General features: G+C 36.5%; 1 protein-coding gene across 1 annotated transcript in view; it reads right to left on the bottom strand.

Annotated features, from left to right (window-relative positions):
* The window catches only part of CDH9 (cadherin 9), a 175232-nt gene extending 165003 nt beyond the window's left edge, over window positions 1-10229 (bottom strand). The window contains exons 1-2 of the mRNA XM_081523423.1: window positions 10055-10229; window positions 739-782 (exon numbers count right to left, since the gene is read on the bottom strand). Coding sequence (XP_081379549.1) covers window positions 739-782; window positions 10055-10150 — 140 coding nt within the window. The 5' untranslated portion in view covers window positions 10151-10229. The remainder of the gene's footprint in view (window positions 1-738; window positions 783-10054) is intronic.
* Window positions 10230-16449: the final 6220 nt, after the last annotated feature.

Below are 16449 nucleotides of genomic sequence, written 5' to 3'. Positions count from 1 at the left end.
AAAAAGTCAAAGACTTGACACTACCCAACTTTAAAACTTATATAAAGCTATATAGTCAACATAATGTGGTACTGGCAAAAGAATAGGAAAATAGATCAATGGAACACAACAGAAAGCCCAGAAATAGACCCACATAAATACAGTCAGCTGATCTTTGAAAAAAAGAAAATGCAATACAATGGAAAAAAGTCTTTTCAACAAATGGTGCTAGGACAACTGGACATCCGCATGCACAAAAGTGAATCTAGACACAGACATTACATCCTTCACAAATATTAACTCAAAATGGATCACAGACCTAAATATGAAATTAAAAAAATTATAATACTATTAAAAGATAGCATAGGCTAAATCCTAGGTAACCTTGGAAATGATGATTTTTCAAATATACATCAAAGGCATATACAGTGAGAAAAAAATTAATAAGCTCAATTTCATTAAAATTCAATTGTTTACTCTGTAATAGCCATTGTCAAAAGAATGACAGCAAGCCATAGACTAGAAAAAACATTTGCAAAAGACATACCTAATGAAGGACTGATACTCAAAATATTCAAAGACCTCGTGAAACTCAACAATAGGAAAAGGAACAATCCAATAAAAATATGGGTAAAAGACTCAAACAGATACCATTTCAAAAAGATATACAGATGGAAAATAAGCATATGAAAAGATACTCAAGATCATAAGTCATTTAGGAATTGCATATTGAAACGACAATGAAATAGCACTACATACCTATAAGGATGACAAAAATCCAAAATACCGGGCAGTTCCGAATTCTGGAAAGGGTAAGGAGTTACAAAAACTCTCATTTATTTTTGTTGAAAATACAAAATGGTATAGCTATTTAGGAAGATAGTTTGGCAGTTTCTTACTTAATTAAATATATTCTTATCTGTACGTTTGTGCATGCATGCTATGACACTTCAGTTATGCCCGACTCTTTGCGGTTCATATGATCTATCAATTGTACTTCTTGCTATTTATCCATAAGAGCTGAAAACACATGTCTCTTCAAAAATTTCCACAAGTATTCTTACAGCAGCTTTACTCATAATTTTCAAAACTTGGAAGCAAACAAGATGTCCTTAAGAAGATGAATACATAAATAAACTTTGGTAGATGCAGATAATGAAATATTATTCTGTACTAAAATAAATATGATATCAAGACATGAAAAGACATGGAAGAATCTTAAATGAGTATTACTAAGTGAAAAAAGTCCATTTGAAAAGGCTACTTACTGTACAATTTCAACTATATGACAGTCTGGGTAAAGCAAACCAATGAGAATAATAAAAAGATTAATGATTTCCAGGAGGTGTCAGGAAGGAATGAATAGGCATTGTGTAAAGTAAATTGTATGGGGTTCCCTGGTGGCTCCGGCTTCCCTGCTGGCTCAGCTGGTAAAGAATCTGCCTGCAATACGGGAGACCTGGGTTCGATCCCTGGTCTGGGAAGATCCCCTGGAGAAGGGAAAGGCTACCCACTCCAGTATTCTGATCTGGAGAATTCCATGGACTGTATAGTCCATGGGGGTGCAAAGAGTCGGACATGACTGAGCAACTTTTTCTTTCTCTATCTCTTTCCCTAGTGGCTCAGATGGTAAAGAATCTGCCTGCAATGCAGGAGACCTGGGTTCAATCCCTGGGTTGATACGATTCCCTGGAGTAGGGCATGACAACCCACTCTAGTATTCTTGCCTGGAGAATCCCCATGGACAGAGGAACCTGGAGGGCCCTAGTTCATGGGGTTGAAAGTGTCAGACATGGCTGAACAACTAAGCTCAGCACAGCACAGCACGTGATACTATAATGGTGGCTACACATCATTATACATTTGTCAAAACATACAGAATGTGCAATACCAAGAGTGAACTCTGGTGTAAATTAAGGGATTTGAATAATATTTTTTTTTAATTGGAGAAAAAAAATTGACCCAGGTAACAATAATTACTTTGTATAAAAAGAGAATTTCTTTAATTTTTGTTGAATTAATAGTATATTACCAATACACTTGTAAAAATAAAAGTGTTTATTTCTATTCATTTGACAACTGACATTTCATTTTAAGCAAAAGCCATCTATCACAATGTATATCAGACTTCCAAAAAAAATATGCATAACCCCAAACAAAAACAAAACAGACAAAAAAATCAGTGTCAAAGAACATTTTTCAATATAAACTATTAACATGCTTATCTTCACTTTGAAAATATGATGTATGTCCATTTTCTATGCATTTGCCTTTTTATTGGGCTGATTCACATGATTTATAATCATTCTCACTTACTGATGGGCTTCCCTGTGGCTCAGAGGGTAAAGCATCTGCTTGCAATTTGGGAGGCCTGGGTTCTATCCCTGGGTTGGGAAAATCCCCTGGAGAAGGAAATGGCAACCCACTCCAGTATTCATGCCTGGAGAATCCCATGGGTAGAGGATAGGCTACAGTCCATGGGGTCTCAAAGAGTCGGATACGATTGAGCGACTTCACTTTCCTTTCCTTTCACTTACTGACAGTTCATTTTCAACATCTATTTTGATTTGACCATGCCTAGCATCTTACCATTAAATTAAAATATGCTTATTCCTTGGAAAGAAAATTATGACCAACCTAGATAGCATATTGAAAAGCAGAGACATTACTTTGCCAACAAAGGTCTGTCTAGTCAAGGCTATGTTTTTTCCAGGAGTCATGTATGGATGTGAGAGTTGGATGGTGAAGAAAGTTGAGTGCTGAAGAATTGATGCTTTTGAACTGTGGTGCTGGAGAAGACTCTTGAGAGTCCCTTGGCCTGCAAGGAGATCCAACCAGTCCATCCTAAAGGAGATCAGTCCTGGATGTTCATTGGAAGGACTGATGTTGAAGCTGAAACTCCAATACTTTGGCCACCTCATGCAAAGTGTTGATTCATTGGAAAAGACCCTGATGCTGAGGAGGATTGGGGGCAGGAGGAGAAGGGGACGACAGAGGATGAGATGGCTGGATGGCATCACCGACTCGATGGACATGAGTTTGGGTAAACTCCAGGAGTTGGTGACGGAGGCCTGGCATGCCTTGTTCATGGGGTCTCAAGGAGTCGGACACGATTGAGTGACTGAACTGAACTGAACTGAATATCTTTCCAGTCACAAAACTTTTAGTATAACCCTATTTCATGGAGACTTATTAGTTAAGTTATTTTAAAAACTGATTTAATATTGGAAGTAAAAATATGTGTTCCATTTGAAGAAAGGAACATAAGTGGGTAAGAAGCAAACACTTCCCTGATAAACCTTCATGATTGAATAAGGCAGTGATTTCTCTGGACTAGTCAATTATAATCTCATTAAATCTAGAAAATTTTCTCATATAGTCATCATAACAATTACACTATATCCTTATGATAGAAGGAAATGGCAACCCACTCCAGTATTCTAGCCTGGAGAAGCCAATGGACAGAAGAGCCTGGTGAACTACAGTCCATGGGGTCGCAAGAGTCGGACAGGACTTAGAGACTAAGCACCACCAGTATTATTTTACTTTTAGTGATCAAGAAATAAAATAGAGGGACTAGATTACTTGAAAAAAAGTTGTTTGCTAGTGCTTGTATTTAGAACTAAATATGTTATTCCAAGTCTCAGTAGTTCAAAAATCTCTATGTTCATGACCACACTATTAACACTCTTTTACACTAGTTGGAAATTATCTTCATGATCCAATTGTTGGAAAGCTACTCTTCACACCAGAATTTTTTTGTAACATATATAACAAATTTATAAGAATATACTATAATATTTTCCTCATTTATATACTGCCTGAGAATTAAAATATCCATCTACTAGAGATCTCAAATAAATACATAATTTGCAGATGGATGCTATATTCTGGAATATGTGAATATTCCAGAAAGACTATTATTAATTTCTCTTTTCTTAAATTTAAAATTTTGTATTATATCTTGGAATAATAGGAATAGAGGTACTTAGATAGGACTATATTTAAAAATCTAACAATTCAGAAAACATAATCATATTTAATGTGTTCATTGAAGAAGACTTCTTAGCTTATATGTGACAGATTTCTTTTCTTGGAGTCTTTTGAACTATCAAATAAAGTCTCTAAATCTTTGAATCAACTTTTGTCTAAAAGTAGAAGAATGAGAATGATAATAATGTGACCTCCAGAGAGCTGTCACCATCACTACATTATACTGATTATACTTTTCACTGAACTACAGAATAAATTCAATTTTCCAATTTTCAGAATGACAAGCTATATTCTCTTTTAAAAAGATGATGAGTTTATACAATGGAAAGTCATTTTCTTGTTTTTTTCTAAATGAACTCTTTGAAGATCCTTCGAGAATATTAATATACAGAAAAATGACTAGTAGCACAGTTTATATGTCACAACTTTTGCTTCACATTCCTAGCTCTGATATTAACAGTGACCCCTCCACTTCAGCAACCTGGGGATTGGGTTCCCCATATTTATTCAACAGAGAAAATTCTGAAACCAATGTGTAATTTTTCACTGAAAATGTGAATCCAAACAAATAAAATGAATAAAAATGACTATCAGAAAGATTTCTACCCTGGAAAATTCCTTTGACACAAACCCAAATCAAAACTCTGTTCATAATTTCTAAAGGAAGTAGAATTTAAAAATATACTCCTCTAGTAAAAGTAATCTCTTCATGTTTCATATTTTCATCGTACAACCCCCATGGAAACTATGCCCTTACCCTGTGTTTGAGGTTATTAGTTTCTGAAACATTAAATTATGCCTATCTATATTTTTATTGCTATTATTTCTAAAAGACAATAGTAGGTTATCTCATTTGATTGACATAGGAAAGCTATCCAGAATTATTTCTTTTAATAATTCTATTAAATAAATGAATAAATTGCTATTTTCAAAATGCTTTAGAAATTAAATCCATCAAGTTACTTAATTTTTAAAGCATTTTAAAGAAATACTGTTGCTTGATTTGTAAAACACTAACAATTTTGTACTACATATGTGGAGTCACTCAAAAACTAGCAAGTAGTAGGAACACTTTATTAAATGAGCTAAGAAGGATCCCTATAGCGCTTACTGTCTTAAGTATTTATATACACATATTAGATGATCACATCAGCTGTATTACATAGATGCTATTATTGGCTTCTATTTGCAGTTAATAAGTTTTTACACAGAAGTTAGCATCTTTTCAGGATCATACAGCTTATAAGTGGCAGAACAGGGATTTGAACCCAGGGAGTCTATTCCCATAATAAACCTTTTCCACCACTATATATTACTGCCTCGCTCCAAATACCCCAAAAACCATTGCTGACCTTTGACTGTGTGGATCACAATAAACTGTGGAAAATCCTGAAAGAGATGGGACTAACAGACCACCTGACCTGCCTCTTGAGAAACCTGTATGCAGGTCAGGAAGCAACAGTTAGAACTGGACATGGAAAAACAGAGTGCTTCAAAATAGGAAAAGGAGTACGTCAAGGCTGTATATTGTCACCCTGCTTATTTAACTTACATGCAGAGTACATCATGAGAAATGCTGGGCTGGATGAAGCACAAGCTGGAATCAAGATTGCTGGGAGAAACATCAATAACCTCAAATATGCAGATGACACCACCCTTATGGCAGAAAGTGAAGAAGAACTAAAGAGCTTCTTGATGAAAGTGAAAGAGGAGAGTGAAAACATCGGCTTAATGCTCAACATTCAGAAAACTAAGATCTTGGCATCCAGTCCTATCACTTCATGTCCAATAGATGGGGAAACAGTGGAAACAGTGGCTGACTTTATTTTTCTGGGCTCCAAAATCACTGCAGATGGTGACTGCAGCCATGAAATTAAAAGACGCTTACTCTTTGGAAGGAAAGTTATGACCAACCTAGATAGCATATTAAAAAGCAGAGACATTACTTTGCCAACAAAGGTCCATCTAGTCAAGGCTATTGTTTTTCCAGTGGTCATGTATGGATGTGAGAGTTGGACTATAAAGAAAGCTGAGCACCGAAGAATTGATGCTTTTGAACTGTGGTGTTGGAGAAGACTTTTGAGAGTCCCTTGGACTGCAAGGACATCCAACCACTCTATCCTAAAGGAGATCAGTCCTGAGTGTTCATTGGAAGGACTGATGTTGAAGCTGAAACTGCAATACTTTGGCCACCTGATGTGAAGAGCTGACTCATTGGAAAAGACTCTGATGCTGGGAAAGATTGAGGGCAGGAGGAGAATGGGATGACAGAGGAGGAAGTGGCTCAATGGCGTTATCGACTCGATGGACATGGGTTTGGGTGGACTCAGGGAGTTGGTGACGGAAAGGGAGGCCTGGCGTGCTGCAGTTCATGGGGTCACAAAGAGTCGGACATGACTGAGTAACTAAACTGAACTGAACTGAACTGAAGTGGTATACCATGCATTTCTCAACCAGAAGTTTAAAATGCATTTCTCAAAGCCAGTAGGGGGAAAAAAACTTATTCAATGTCTCATTATCAAACATTTATTGAGCAATTACTGTATGGTAAGAATGTGCCAAGGACATAGCAGTGAACAAGGTGGTACTTCAGTTCAGAGATCCTAGGTTTGAGAGATGCACTCTCTATCTTCATGTTTATCCAAACTCCTATCCAAAGTGAAATATTCTATCTGCCATCACCAGAGAAGGAGAGAAAAACCTGACGCAGTGATATTTAAAAAAAAATCACCATCTACAATGACAGAATCACAGCCATGACAAAATTTACAAACTAATAAATAAGCATGCCTTGAATATAAAAGATACATAACAATTTAAGGTTATAATGAAATTCAAATATGTTTAGCAGTCTTTGTATAGATGGAAATATTTTCTCTTTTTCAATTATATTTGCTCTATCAAATACAGAGCAAAATAATCAAGAAGAAACTGAACATCAAGGATAATATATCTCTGCTTAAACTGAACATTTTTCTCTTGTGAGGAAATCTTTAAAAATTAAAGAAAAGCTTCTTTTATTCATGATATTTTTGCTTAATTTTTAAATTCCTAGGACTTTCTTTCTTTATAAATACAAGTAAAACAGTAGGTATATTGTTGTTGTTGTTGTTCAGTCTCTAAGTCATATCTGACTCTTCACGGCCCCATGAACTGCAGCACATTAGGCTTCCTTCACTGTCCTTCAGTAAATCCTGGAGTTTGCTCAAATTCATGACCATCGAGTCACTGATGCTACCTAATCACCTCATCCTTTGCCACCCTCTTCTCCTTTAGCCTTCAGTCTTTCCCAGCATCAGGGTCTTTTCCTATGAGTAAGCTCTCCACATCAGGTGGCCAAAGTATTGGAACTTCAGCATCAGTCCTTCAAATGAATATACAGGCTTGATTTCCTTTAGGATTGACTGGTTTGATCTCCTTGCAGTCCAAGGGACTCTCCAGAGTCTTCTCCATTACCACAGTTGGAAAGCATCAGTTCTGCAACACTCAGCTTTCTTTGTGGATCAACTCTCATATCTGTGCATGACCACTGGAAATATCATAGCTTTGACTATAAAAACTTTTCTCGGCAAAGTGATATCTCTGCTTTTTAATATACTATCTAGGTTTGCCAAAGGTTCCTTCCAAGGAGCAAGCATCTTAATTTTATGGCTGCAGTCATTGTCTGCAGTGATTATGGAGCCCAAGAAAATAAAGTCTGTCACATCTTCCACTTTTCCCCTTAATATCTGCCATGAAGTGATGGGAACAGATGCCATAATTTTAGTTTTCTGAATGTTGAGCTTCAAGTCAGCCTTTTCACTCTCCTCTTTCACTCTCACCAAGAGGTTCTTTAATTCCTCTTCACTTTCTGCTATTTGAGTGGTATCATCTGCATATTTGAGGTTGTTGATATTTTTCCCAGCAATCTTGATTCCAGTCTGTGATTCATCCAACCTGGCCTTTCACATGATGTGCTCTGCATATAAGTTCAATAAGCAGGGTGACAATATACAGCCTTGACGTACTCCTTTCTCAATTTTGAACCAGTCAGTTTTCCATGTCCAGTTCTAACTGTTGCTTTTTGATCCACATACAGGTTTCTCAGGAGAATACAGTCAAAGGCTTTAGCATAGTCACTGAAGCAGAAGTGGAGGACTTCCTGGAATTTCCTTGCTTTCTCCACAATCCAATGTATGTTGGCAATTTGATCTCTGGTTCCTCTTCCTCTTCAAAATCCAGCTTGGGCATCTTGAAATTTTCAGTTCATGTTTTGCTGAAGCCTAACTTGAAGGATTGTGTTTGATATGGGTGAAGATTTCTATTTTTATCACATTGATATATAGTTCAGCTAAGAATCTGTCCCCAACAGAATTACATTGACATTTTTAGAGATTTTGTATGTGAATTTTTTGTGGGTCCTCTATTTTGTTCTATCTATTCTATTTTTATTTCTACCTTTATGTTGATGCCACATTCTCTTAATTATTGTGGCTTTATAGTAAATCTTGAAATCAGGTGGATTAGGTCCTCCCCCTTTGTTCCTAATTTTTCATTTTTTTTCTAGAATCTTAAACTTAACCTTAAATATGTTTTCTTTTAATTGTTATAATATGTTGATTTTATATCCTGTGACCTTGATAATTAGATTTTTTAAAATAAGTTCTTGGAGACTTCTTAGGCTATTCACATAAATATTTAATATCTATGTGTATATATATATGATTAAGTTATTTTATTACTCAGGAGATTTTATGTCTCATAATCTGCATCTTTATCCATGGACATATTCCTTTTCTTGAAGTCCACCTTTTTCTGATATTGCTGTAGCTACTCTGGTTTTCTTATAATCAGTGATAACATGGTATAGCTTTATTTCCTAATATTTGTATCCAATGTATCTATATTTATAAGGAGCAAACTGTGATATTTTCCTTTTTTTCTCAAGTATAATGACCTCTACCTTTTATTTGTATCATAGAGTAGCAAATACAGATACATTATGGGTAGAAAATAGAAACTCAAGGAAAGGTATTTCTGTTAAACATACAAAATTCACTGTCCTTTACATGGTTGTATTTCAAGATGTACTATATGGTCTTTGGGCTTCTCTTGTGGCTCATCTGGTAAAGAATCCACCTGCAATGTGGGAGACTTGTGTTCAACACCTGGGTTGGGAAGATCCCCTGGAGAAGGGAAAGGCTATCCACTCCAGTATTCTGGCCTGGAGAATTCCATGGACTGTATAGTCCATGGGGTTGCAAAGAGTCAGACTTGACTGAGCAACTTTCACTTTCATATGGCCTTTTATTGTCAACCAAGTTGTAAATTTAACATTTCAGGTGAAAATGTTTAAAAATGTAGTAAGGTATTAAAATAATTGAGGTGCAGTATCATTTTTTTTGACATGAGCAAAGCTGTGCTTTATAGAATCAAACCAATTATGGCAGGAAAATGTGATTACAGAAAAAAAAAACTGGCAACAAAAACAAGGAAAATAAACTCTAATTGTCCACTGTGATAATAAGAGAAGGACCATCAACAACAAACACCTAAAGGATTCTATTCAAAATAAGGTATTCTGATAGGTGATTAAAATGAGTTACTCTTCACCTCTGTGATGACCTAGAGGCATGGAATAGGAGGGGAAAGAGGGAGACTTAAGAGGACGCAGATATAAACATATAAATATAATAGCCGATTCACATTGTTGTAGGGCAGTTATGTAAAGCAATTATACTCCAATTAAAAATAAAATAATAATAATAAAAAGATGAATTTCTCTTATGACCCTATAGTTTAATTTCATATCAGGATCCAGATGGAGAGTATGCAGCAGGAACTGGAGAAGCAAGTCTAGTATCCCAGCAGTGAGGATGCAGATTTAGGGATGACCCATGTGGGCTCCCCTGGTGGTTAAGATTATAAAGAATCCTCCTGCAATGCAGGAGATGGAGGTTAGACCCCTGAATCAGGAAGATTCCCAGGAGAAGGAAACAGCAGCCTAATCCAGTATTTTTGCCTGGAGAATTCCATGGACAAAGGAGCCTGGCGGGCTATGTCCATGGGGTCACAAAGAGTCTAACACGACTGAACAACTTACACTTCCTACTTCCATGTAGAGAAGGGAGCCAAGTTGAGAGTTTGCTCCACATGTGCCCATCCGGACAGAAGCCCTCAGGATAGTAGGTTGAATCATTCAGGCTTGAGCCAGGAATCCTCATAACTGACTCATTTTGTGGTTCATCAGGGAGAAATGAGCACCCTCAGGTGGCAAACTAATACTAAAACATGATCAAGTGACGTGAAGTTGCTGAATCATGTCCAACTCTTTGTGACCTCATAGACTATAGCCAACCAGGCTCCTCCATCCATGGAGTTTTCCAGGCAAGAATACTGGAGTGGGTTGCCATTTCCTTCTCCAGAGGATCTTCCTGACCCAGGAATCAAACCTCGGTCTCCCACATTGCAGGCAGATGCTTTACTGTCTAAGCCACCAGGGAAGCTAAAACACGATCAAGGGGTTGGATTACTTAAGGGGAAAAAGGGGCTGGAGTCAATACAACCAGTTTTGAACACCTAAACACAACTTACAAGCTGATTCATCAAGAGTAACTGCAGAGTTCATGCTCCAGATCAGACACACAAAGTCCTCAAAAGGAAAATGCTCATAAAATGTACTAAACTCATAAAATAATTGAGGCACAATAACAGTTGAAGAATTTTTGAAGTCCAGAATTATGTTTTTCACTTAGTTTTAAAAAAAAAAAGTTGTAGAAAAAATTAAAGGTATTCAAGATGTCAACCTCAAATAGTTCATCTTTATAAAAACAGCATTTCTTACTTCCCATAATTAAATGTTCTTACTATTTACTAAAACTCTATTAAACTCATTCCTAAAATATGAATACAGTTTTGGTTTAGTCAGTCAGTTCAGTCACTCAGTCATGTCCACCCTTTGTGACCCCATGGACTGCAGCATACCAGGCTTCCCTGTCCATCACCAACTCCCAGCTTGCTCAAACTCAAATCCATTGAGTTGGTGATGCCATCCAACCATGTCATCCTCTCTCATCCCCTTCTCCTCCTGCCATCTATCTTACCCAGCATCAGGGCAATGAACTAGTTCTTTGCATCAGGTGGCCAAAGCTTCAGCATCAGTCCTTCCAGTGAATATTCAGGACTGATTTCTTTTAGGATGAACTGGTTGGATCTCCTTGCAGTCCAAGGGACATTCAAGAGTCTTCTCCAACATCACAGTTCAAAAGCATTAATTCTTTGGTGCTCAGCTTTCATTATGATCCAGCTCTCACATCCATACACGACTACTGGAAAAACCATAGATTTGACTAGACGGACCATTGTCAGCAAAGTAACATCTCTGCTTTTTAATGCACTATCTAGGTTGGTCATAGCTTTTCTTCCAAGAGTCAAGTGTCTTTTAATTTCATGGCTGCAGTCACCATTCACTGTGATTTTGGAGCCCAAGAAAGTAAAGTCTGTCCCTGTTTCCATTCTTTCCCCATCTATTTGCTATGAAGTGATGGGACCGGATGCCATGTTCTTCTTTTTTCGAATGTTGAGTTTTAAGCCAGATTTTTCAGTCTCCTCTTTCACTTTCATCAAGAGGCTCTTTAGTTCTTCTTCACATTCAACTATAAGGGTGGTGTCATCTGCATATCTGAGGTTATTGATATTTCTCCTGGCAATCTTGATTCCAGCTTTGCTTCATCCAGCCCAGCATTTCACAGTTTTGGTTATATAGCATAATATTTTATAATTTGTTAATTACTTATAAAGCATTCTTTCCAATTGTCTTAAACTAACTATTTGAATATTGTAAGAAGAAAAGTTAATGAAAATATAAGCATTTGTTTCTAGGTCACAGAAAAGATATGAATTACTTTTTAGTATAGTATTATTTTAATTCAATGCACCTCTAAGAAGACATTAGTAATGTTGCTTTTGAATAATTTATATAAACTAATAAAATTTTTGAGCCACATTAATCTTCACAATTCTTTGTTTTTGAATTTATAAATTGAAACAATAATTTGTAAATAACTGAAACATATGAAGAATCTTAATGTGTGCAATGATAATGTACAATAATTGTTAGTAAGATGATAATGCTTACGTTTCCTTATCAACTGGAGGCTTGATGAAACAAGTCTGTTTGAGCAAAAATGTACTGCTGTAGACTTTCATCCACTTTCAGTATGTAGATAGCCAGTACCTTGTAATAAGGAAATACATATATTCTTTTGTAAAATCTTTCTTACTAACAATAGAGCTCTTTTTCTAAAACTTCCAAAATATGAGGTACACATTTAGCTATTTAAGTGGTTTTATTATATCCCTTAGTCATTATAAATAAGCGTGCTATTTTTATATGGAAGGTCTTTCATATATATATATTTTTTATTAATGTTAAAATCAATAAAATATATTCATATGGTTTAGTCACAATATCCTTTAATTTGATAGTTTCACTTTAATTACAAACAACCAAAAAGTAGTAAGCAAACCTCTCAGATAGGAAAACTTGATATAGTTTTCAGAGATAGAAAAAATTGCAGAAATTTGAGAATTTGGGACTATCTATACTATTTTCTCCATGTTGAGGCATATCTTTTCCTTTTACATCTATCATGACATTTGAATAATTATACTTAAGGACCATTTGTATTAGTTGGGCTTCCCTGGTGGCTCAGACAGTAAAGAACCTTCCTGCAATGCAGAAGACCCGGGTTCGATCCCTGGGTTGGGAAGATACCCTGGAGAAGGGAATGGCTAACTCTCTATATGTTTAAATACTTTCTAGCAGTGTGAAAATAGTGATGACACTCATTACAGGTAAAAGTTTGAAGTATAAGCTTTGATAAGTACTATTACTTTAACTATTGAGAAAGCATAGCTATAAACTCCCTAACAGCATTGCAGAATTAATATGTGATAGTCCCAAATCCACCTCTTATTGGAAATCTAGAAAATGATCACATCTTTGCTATGTACAAGAACTGCTGGCCTCACAGCATGTCATTGGCTGGACTTATGGTGTCCCAAAGGCTGTTTGGCTTTTGCAGTATTTTCTGTGTTGGCGGGAGTTTAATTCTAATGGTTAATAGGAGTCAGCTTTAGGATGAGGACTATTATTTTAATTGCATAAACATCTTCATTTTTTTAAATTTAAAATACATGACTTCTTACAAATCTCTGGTTCAAGGTGTAACAACATGATAGCCAGTTATATTATCAGTGTCAAATTTAAGATAAATTGTCTGGAAACTCGACACCAAATTCCCCTGTAGTTAAGACTATTAGCAATTACTGGGTTGAATTCCTCATGTTTCCTATATTCATATTCTGAGTTAAATAAAGATTATAATATAGAGTAAGGAAAAAGGCAAAGTTAAATAAAAACACCTGTCTTTTTCATAATACAGAAATACCAATGTCTATTTTCAAATAGAAACCTATTCACAAATATCTAGCAGCAATATGAAAGACTTATAAAGGTTTGAAGAAAAAAATTTGGGCATTCATTACCTAAAGGTAGACTATTTTATATTGCAAGAAGCATTTTTACTAAATATCAGGGAAAGTAATCCTAGTTTCATGACATGCATTTGCATCTAATCTAAAATTATTTCTTCATTGTACAGAAAGCTTTGATAAGATACCTTATTTTGCTTTGAAATATGTAAATTAGTAAAAATTTCAGATCCAGAGTTTGAAAAATATTTCTGAATCTGGCTCTTAAAATGTTAGGTAATCAGCAATTATTTTTAAAAAAAGAAAAATTCTAACTCATCACCTTGCACTGAAATCTTCTAAAGACTGCTTTATGAGTGAATAAAAGGTTTCTATTAATATTTGTCTTTGATTTTAACTTTATCATTACTTATGATCAAAACACCCTTATGGGCTGGGCCAAACAAGTGCTATTATCCGCACTTACAGATGAAAGAGAGACCCAGAAAGGGTTACTTTTTTATTGAAGATCATATCGTAAAAGACAGAATCTGGACAATCTTCTGCATATTACTGAAAATGGTCAAACCAGAATGTCAATGTTCCCAAATGGTGGAATTTCTCTTCAATCATGGTGAAAATGTAGAAGAGAAGATAAAAACTAAAAGATAGCTAATATAAACACTATAAATACAAATAGAGGGAGGAGTGTTATAAGGTGAAGTGATACATGAAACTTTTTAGGACTCATCTTTACATGATGAGGAAATTAAATTGTGTCAAGGGAGTTTAATTATTGCAAGTACTTTCTAAAGAGACAACAACAAACCTTGTAATCACCGATTATTGCTAACTAGAAAATGTGCTTATTTGAAATATACTTTGAAATATTTGAAAAGTTCATCCAATATAAATTAAACTCATGATTCAAATGCAGTACCTTGAATGAGTTTAAAGAGTGAAGTTCAGGACATTCTTTAAGTACAGTCAGTTAAGTTCAGTCACTCAGTCGTGTCCAACTCTTTGCGACCCCATGAATTGCAGCACGCCAGGACTCCCTGTCCATCAACAACTCCTGGAGTCTACACAAACCCATGTCCATCGAGTCGGTGATGCCATCCAACCATCTCATCCTCTGTCGTCCCCTTCTCCTCCTGCCACCAATCTTTCCCAGCATTAGGGACTTTTCCAATGAGTCAACCCTTCGCAAGAGGTGGCCAAAGTATTGGAGTTTCAGCTTCAACATCAGTCCTTCCAATGAACACCCAGGATGGATCTCCTTTTAGGATGGACTGGTTGGATCTCCTTGCAGGCCAAGGGACTCTCAAGAGTCTTCTCTAACACCACAGTTCAAAAGCATCAATTCTTCGGCGCTCAGCTTTCTTCACCATTCAACTCTCACATCCATACGTGACCACTGGAAAAACCATAGCCTTGACTAGACGGACCTTTGTTGGCAAAGTAATGTCTCTGCTTTTAAATATGCTATCTAGGTTGGTCATAACCTTCCTTCCAAGGAGTAAGCATCTTTTAATTTCATGGCTGCAATCACCATCAGCAGTGATTTTGGAGCCCAAAAAAATAAAGTCTGACATTGTTTCCACTGATTTCCCATCTATTTCCCATGAAGTGATGGGACCAGATGCCATGATCTTAGTTTCCTGAACGCTGAGCTTTAAGCCAAATTTTTCACGCTCCTCTTTCACTTTCATCAAGAGGCTCTTTAGTTCTTCACTTTCTGCTATAAGGGTGGTGTCATCTGCATATTTGAGGTTATTGATATTTCTCCCAGCAATATTGATTCCAGCTTGTGTTTCTTCCAGCCCAGCATTTCTCATGATGTACTCTGCATAGAAGTTAAATAAGCAGGGTGACAATATACAGCCTTGACATATTCCTTTCCTGATTTGGAACCAGTCTGTTGTTCCATGTCCAGTTCTAACTGCTGCTTCCTGACCTGCATACAGGTTTCTGAAGAGACAGGTCAGATGGTCTGGTATTCCCATCTCTTTCAGAATTTTCCACAGGTTATTGTGATCCACACAGTCAAAGGCTTTGGCATAGTCAGTGAAGCAGAAATAGATGTTTTTCTGGAACTCTCTTGCTTTTTAGATGATCCAGCGGATGTTGGCAATTTGATCTCTGGTTCCTCTGCCTTTTCTAAATCCAGCTTGAGCATCTGGAAGTTCACGGTTCACGTATTGCTGAAGCCTGGCTTGGAGAATTTTGAACATTAGTTTACTAGCGTGTGAGATGAGTGCAATTGTGTGGTAGTTTGAGCATTCTTTGGCATTGCCTTTCTGTGGGATTGGAACGAAAACTGACCTTTTCCAGTCCTGTGGCCACTGCTGAGTTTTCCAAATTTGCTGGCATATCGAGTGCAACACTTTCACAGCATCATCTTTCAGGATTTGAAATAGCTCAACTGGAGTTCCATCACCTCCACTAGTTTTGTTCGTAGTGATGCTTTCTAAGGCCCACTTGACTTCACATTCCAGGATATCTGGCTCTAGGTGAGTGATCACACCATCATGATTATCTGGGTCGTGAAGATCTTTTTTGTACAGTTCTTCTGTGTGTTCTTGCCACCTCTTCTTAATATGTTCTGCTTCTGTTAGGTCCATACCATTTCTGTCCTTTATCGAGCCCATCTTTGCCTGAAATGTTCCCTTGGTATCTCTAATTTTCTTGAAGAGATTTCTAGTCTTTCCCATTCTATTGTTTTCCTCTTTCTTTGCATTGATCGCTGAGGAAGGCTTTCTTATCTCTCCTTGCTCTTCTTTGGAACTCTGCATTCAGATGGGAATATCTTTCCTTTTCTCCTTTGCTTTTTACTTCTCTTCTTTTCACAGCTACTTGTAAGGCCTCCTCAGACAGCCATTTTGCTTTTTTGCATTTCTTTTCCCTGGGGATGGTCTTGATCCCTGTCTCCTGTACAATGTCACGAACCTCTGTCCATAGTTCATCAAGCACTCTGTCTATCAGATCTAGTCCCTTAAATCTATTTGTCACTTCCACTGTATA

Source organism: Giraffa tippelskirchi, chromosome 8 (assembly GCF_054371585.1).
Source record: "Giraffa tippelskirchi isolate mGirTip1 chromosome 8, T2T-mGirTip1v1.2.pri, whole genome shotgun sequence".
In the NCBI taxonomy this organism is placed as follows: domain Eukaryota; kingdom Metazoa; phylum Chordata; class Mammalia; order Artiodactyla; family Giraffidae; genus Giraffa; species Giraffa tippelskirchi.
This window is presented reverse-complemented; position numbering and strand designations above follow the sequence as displayed.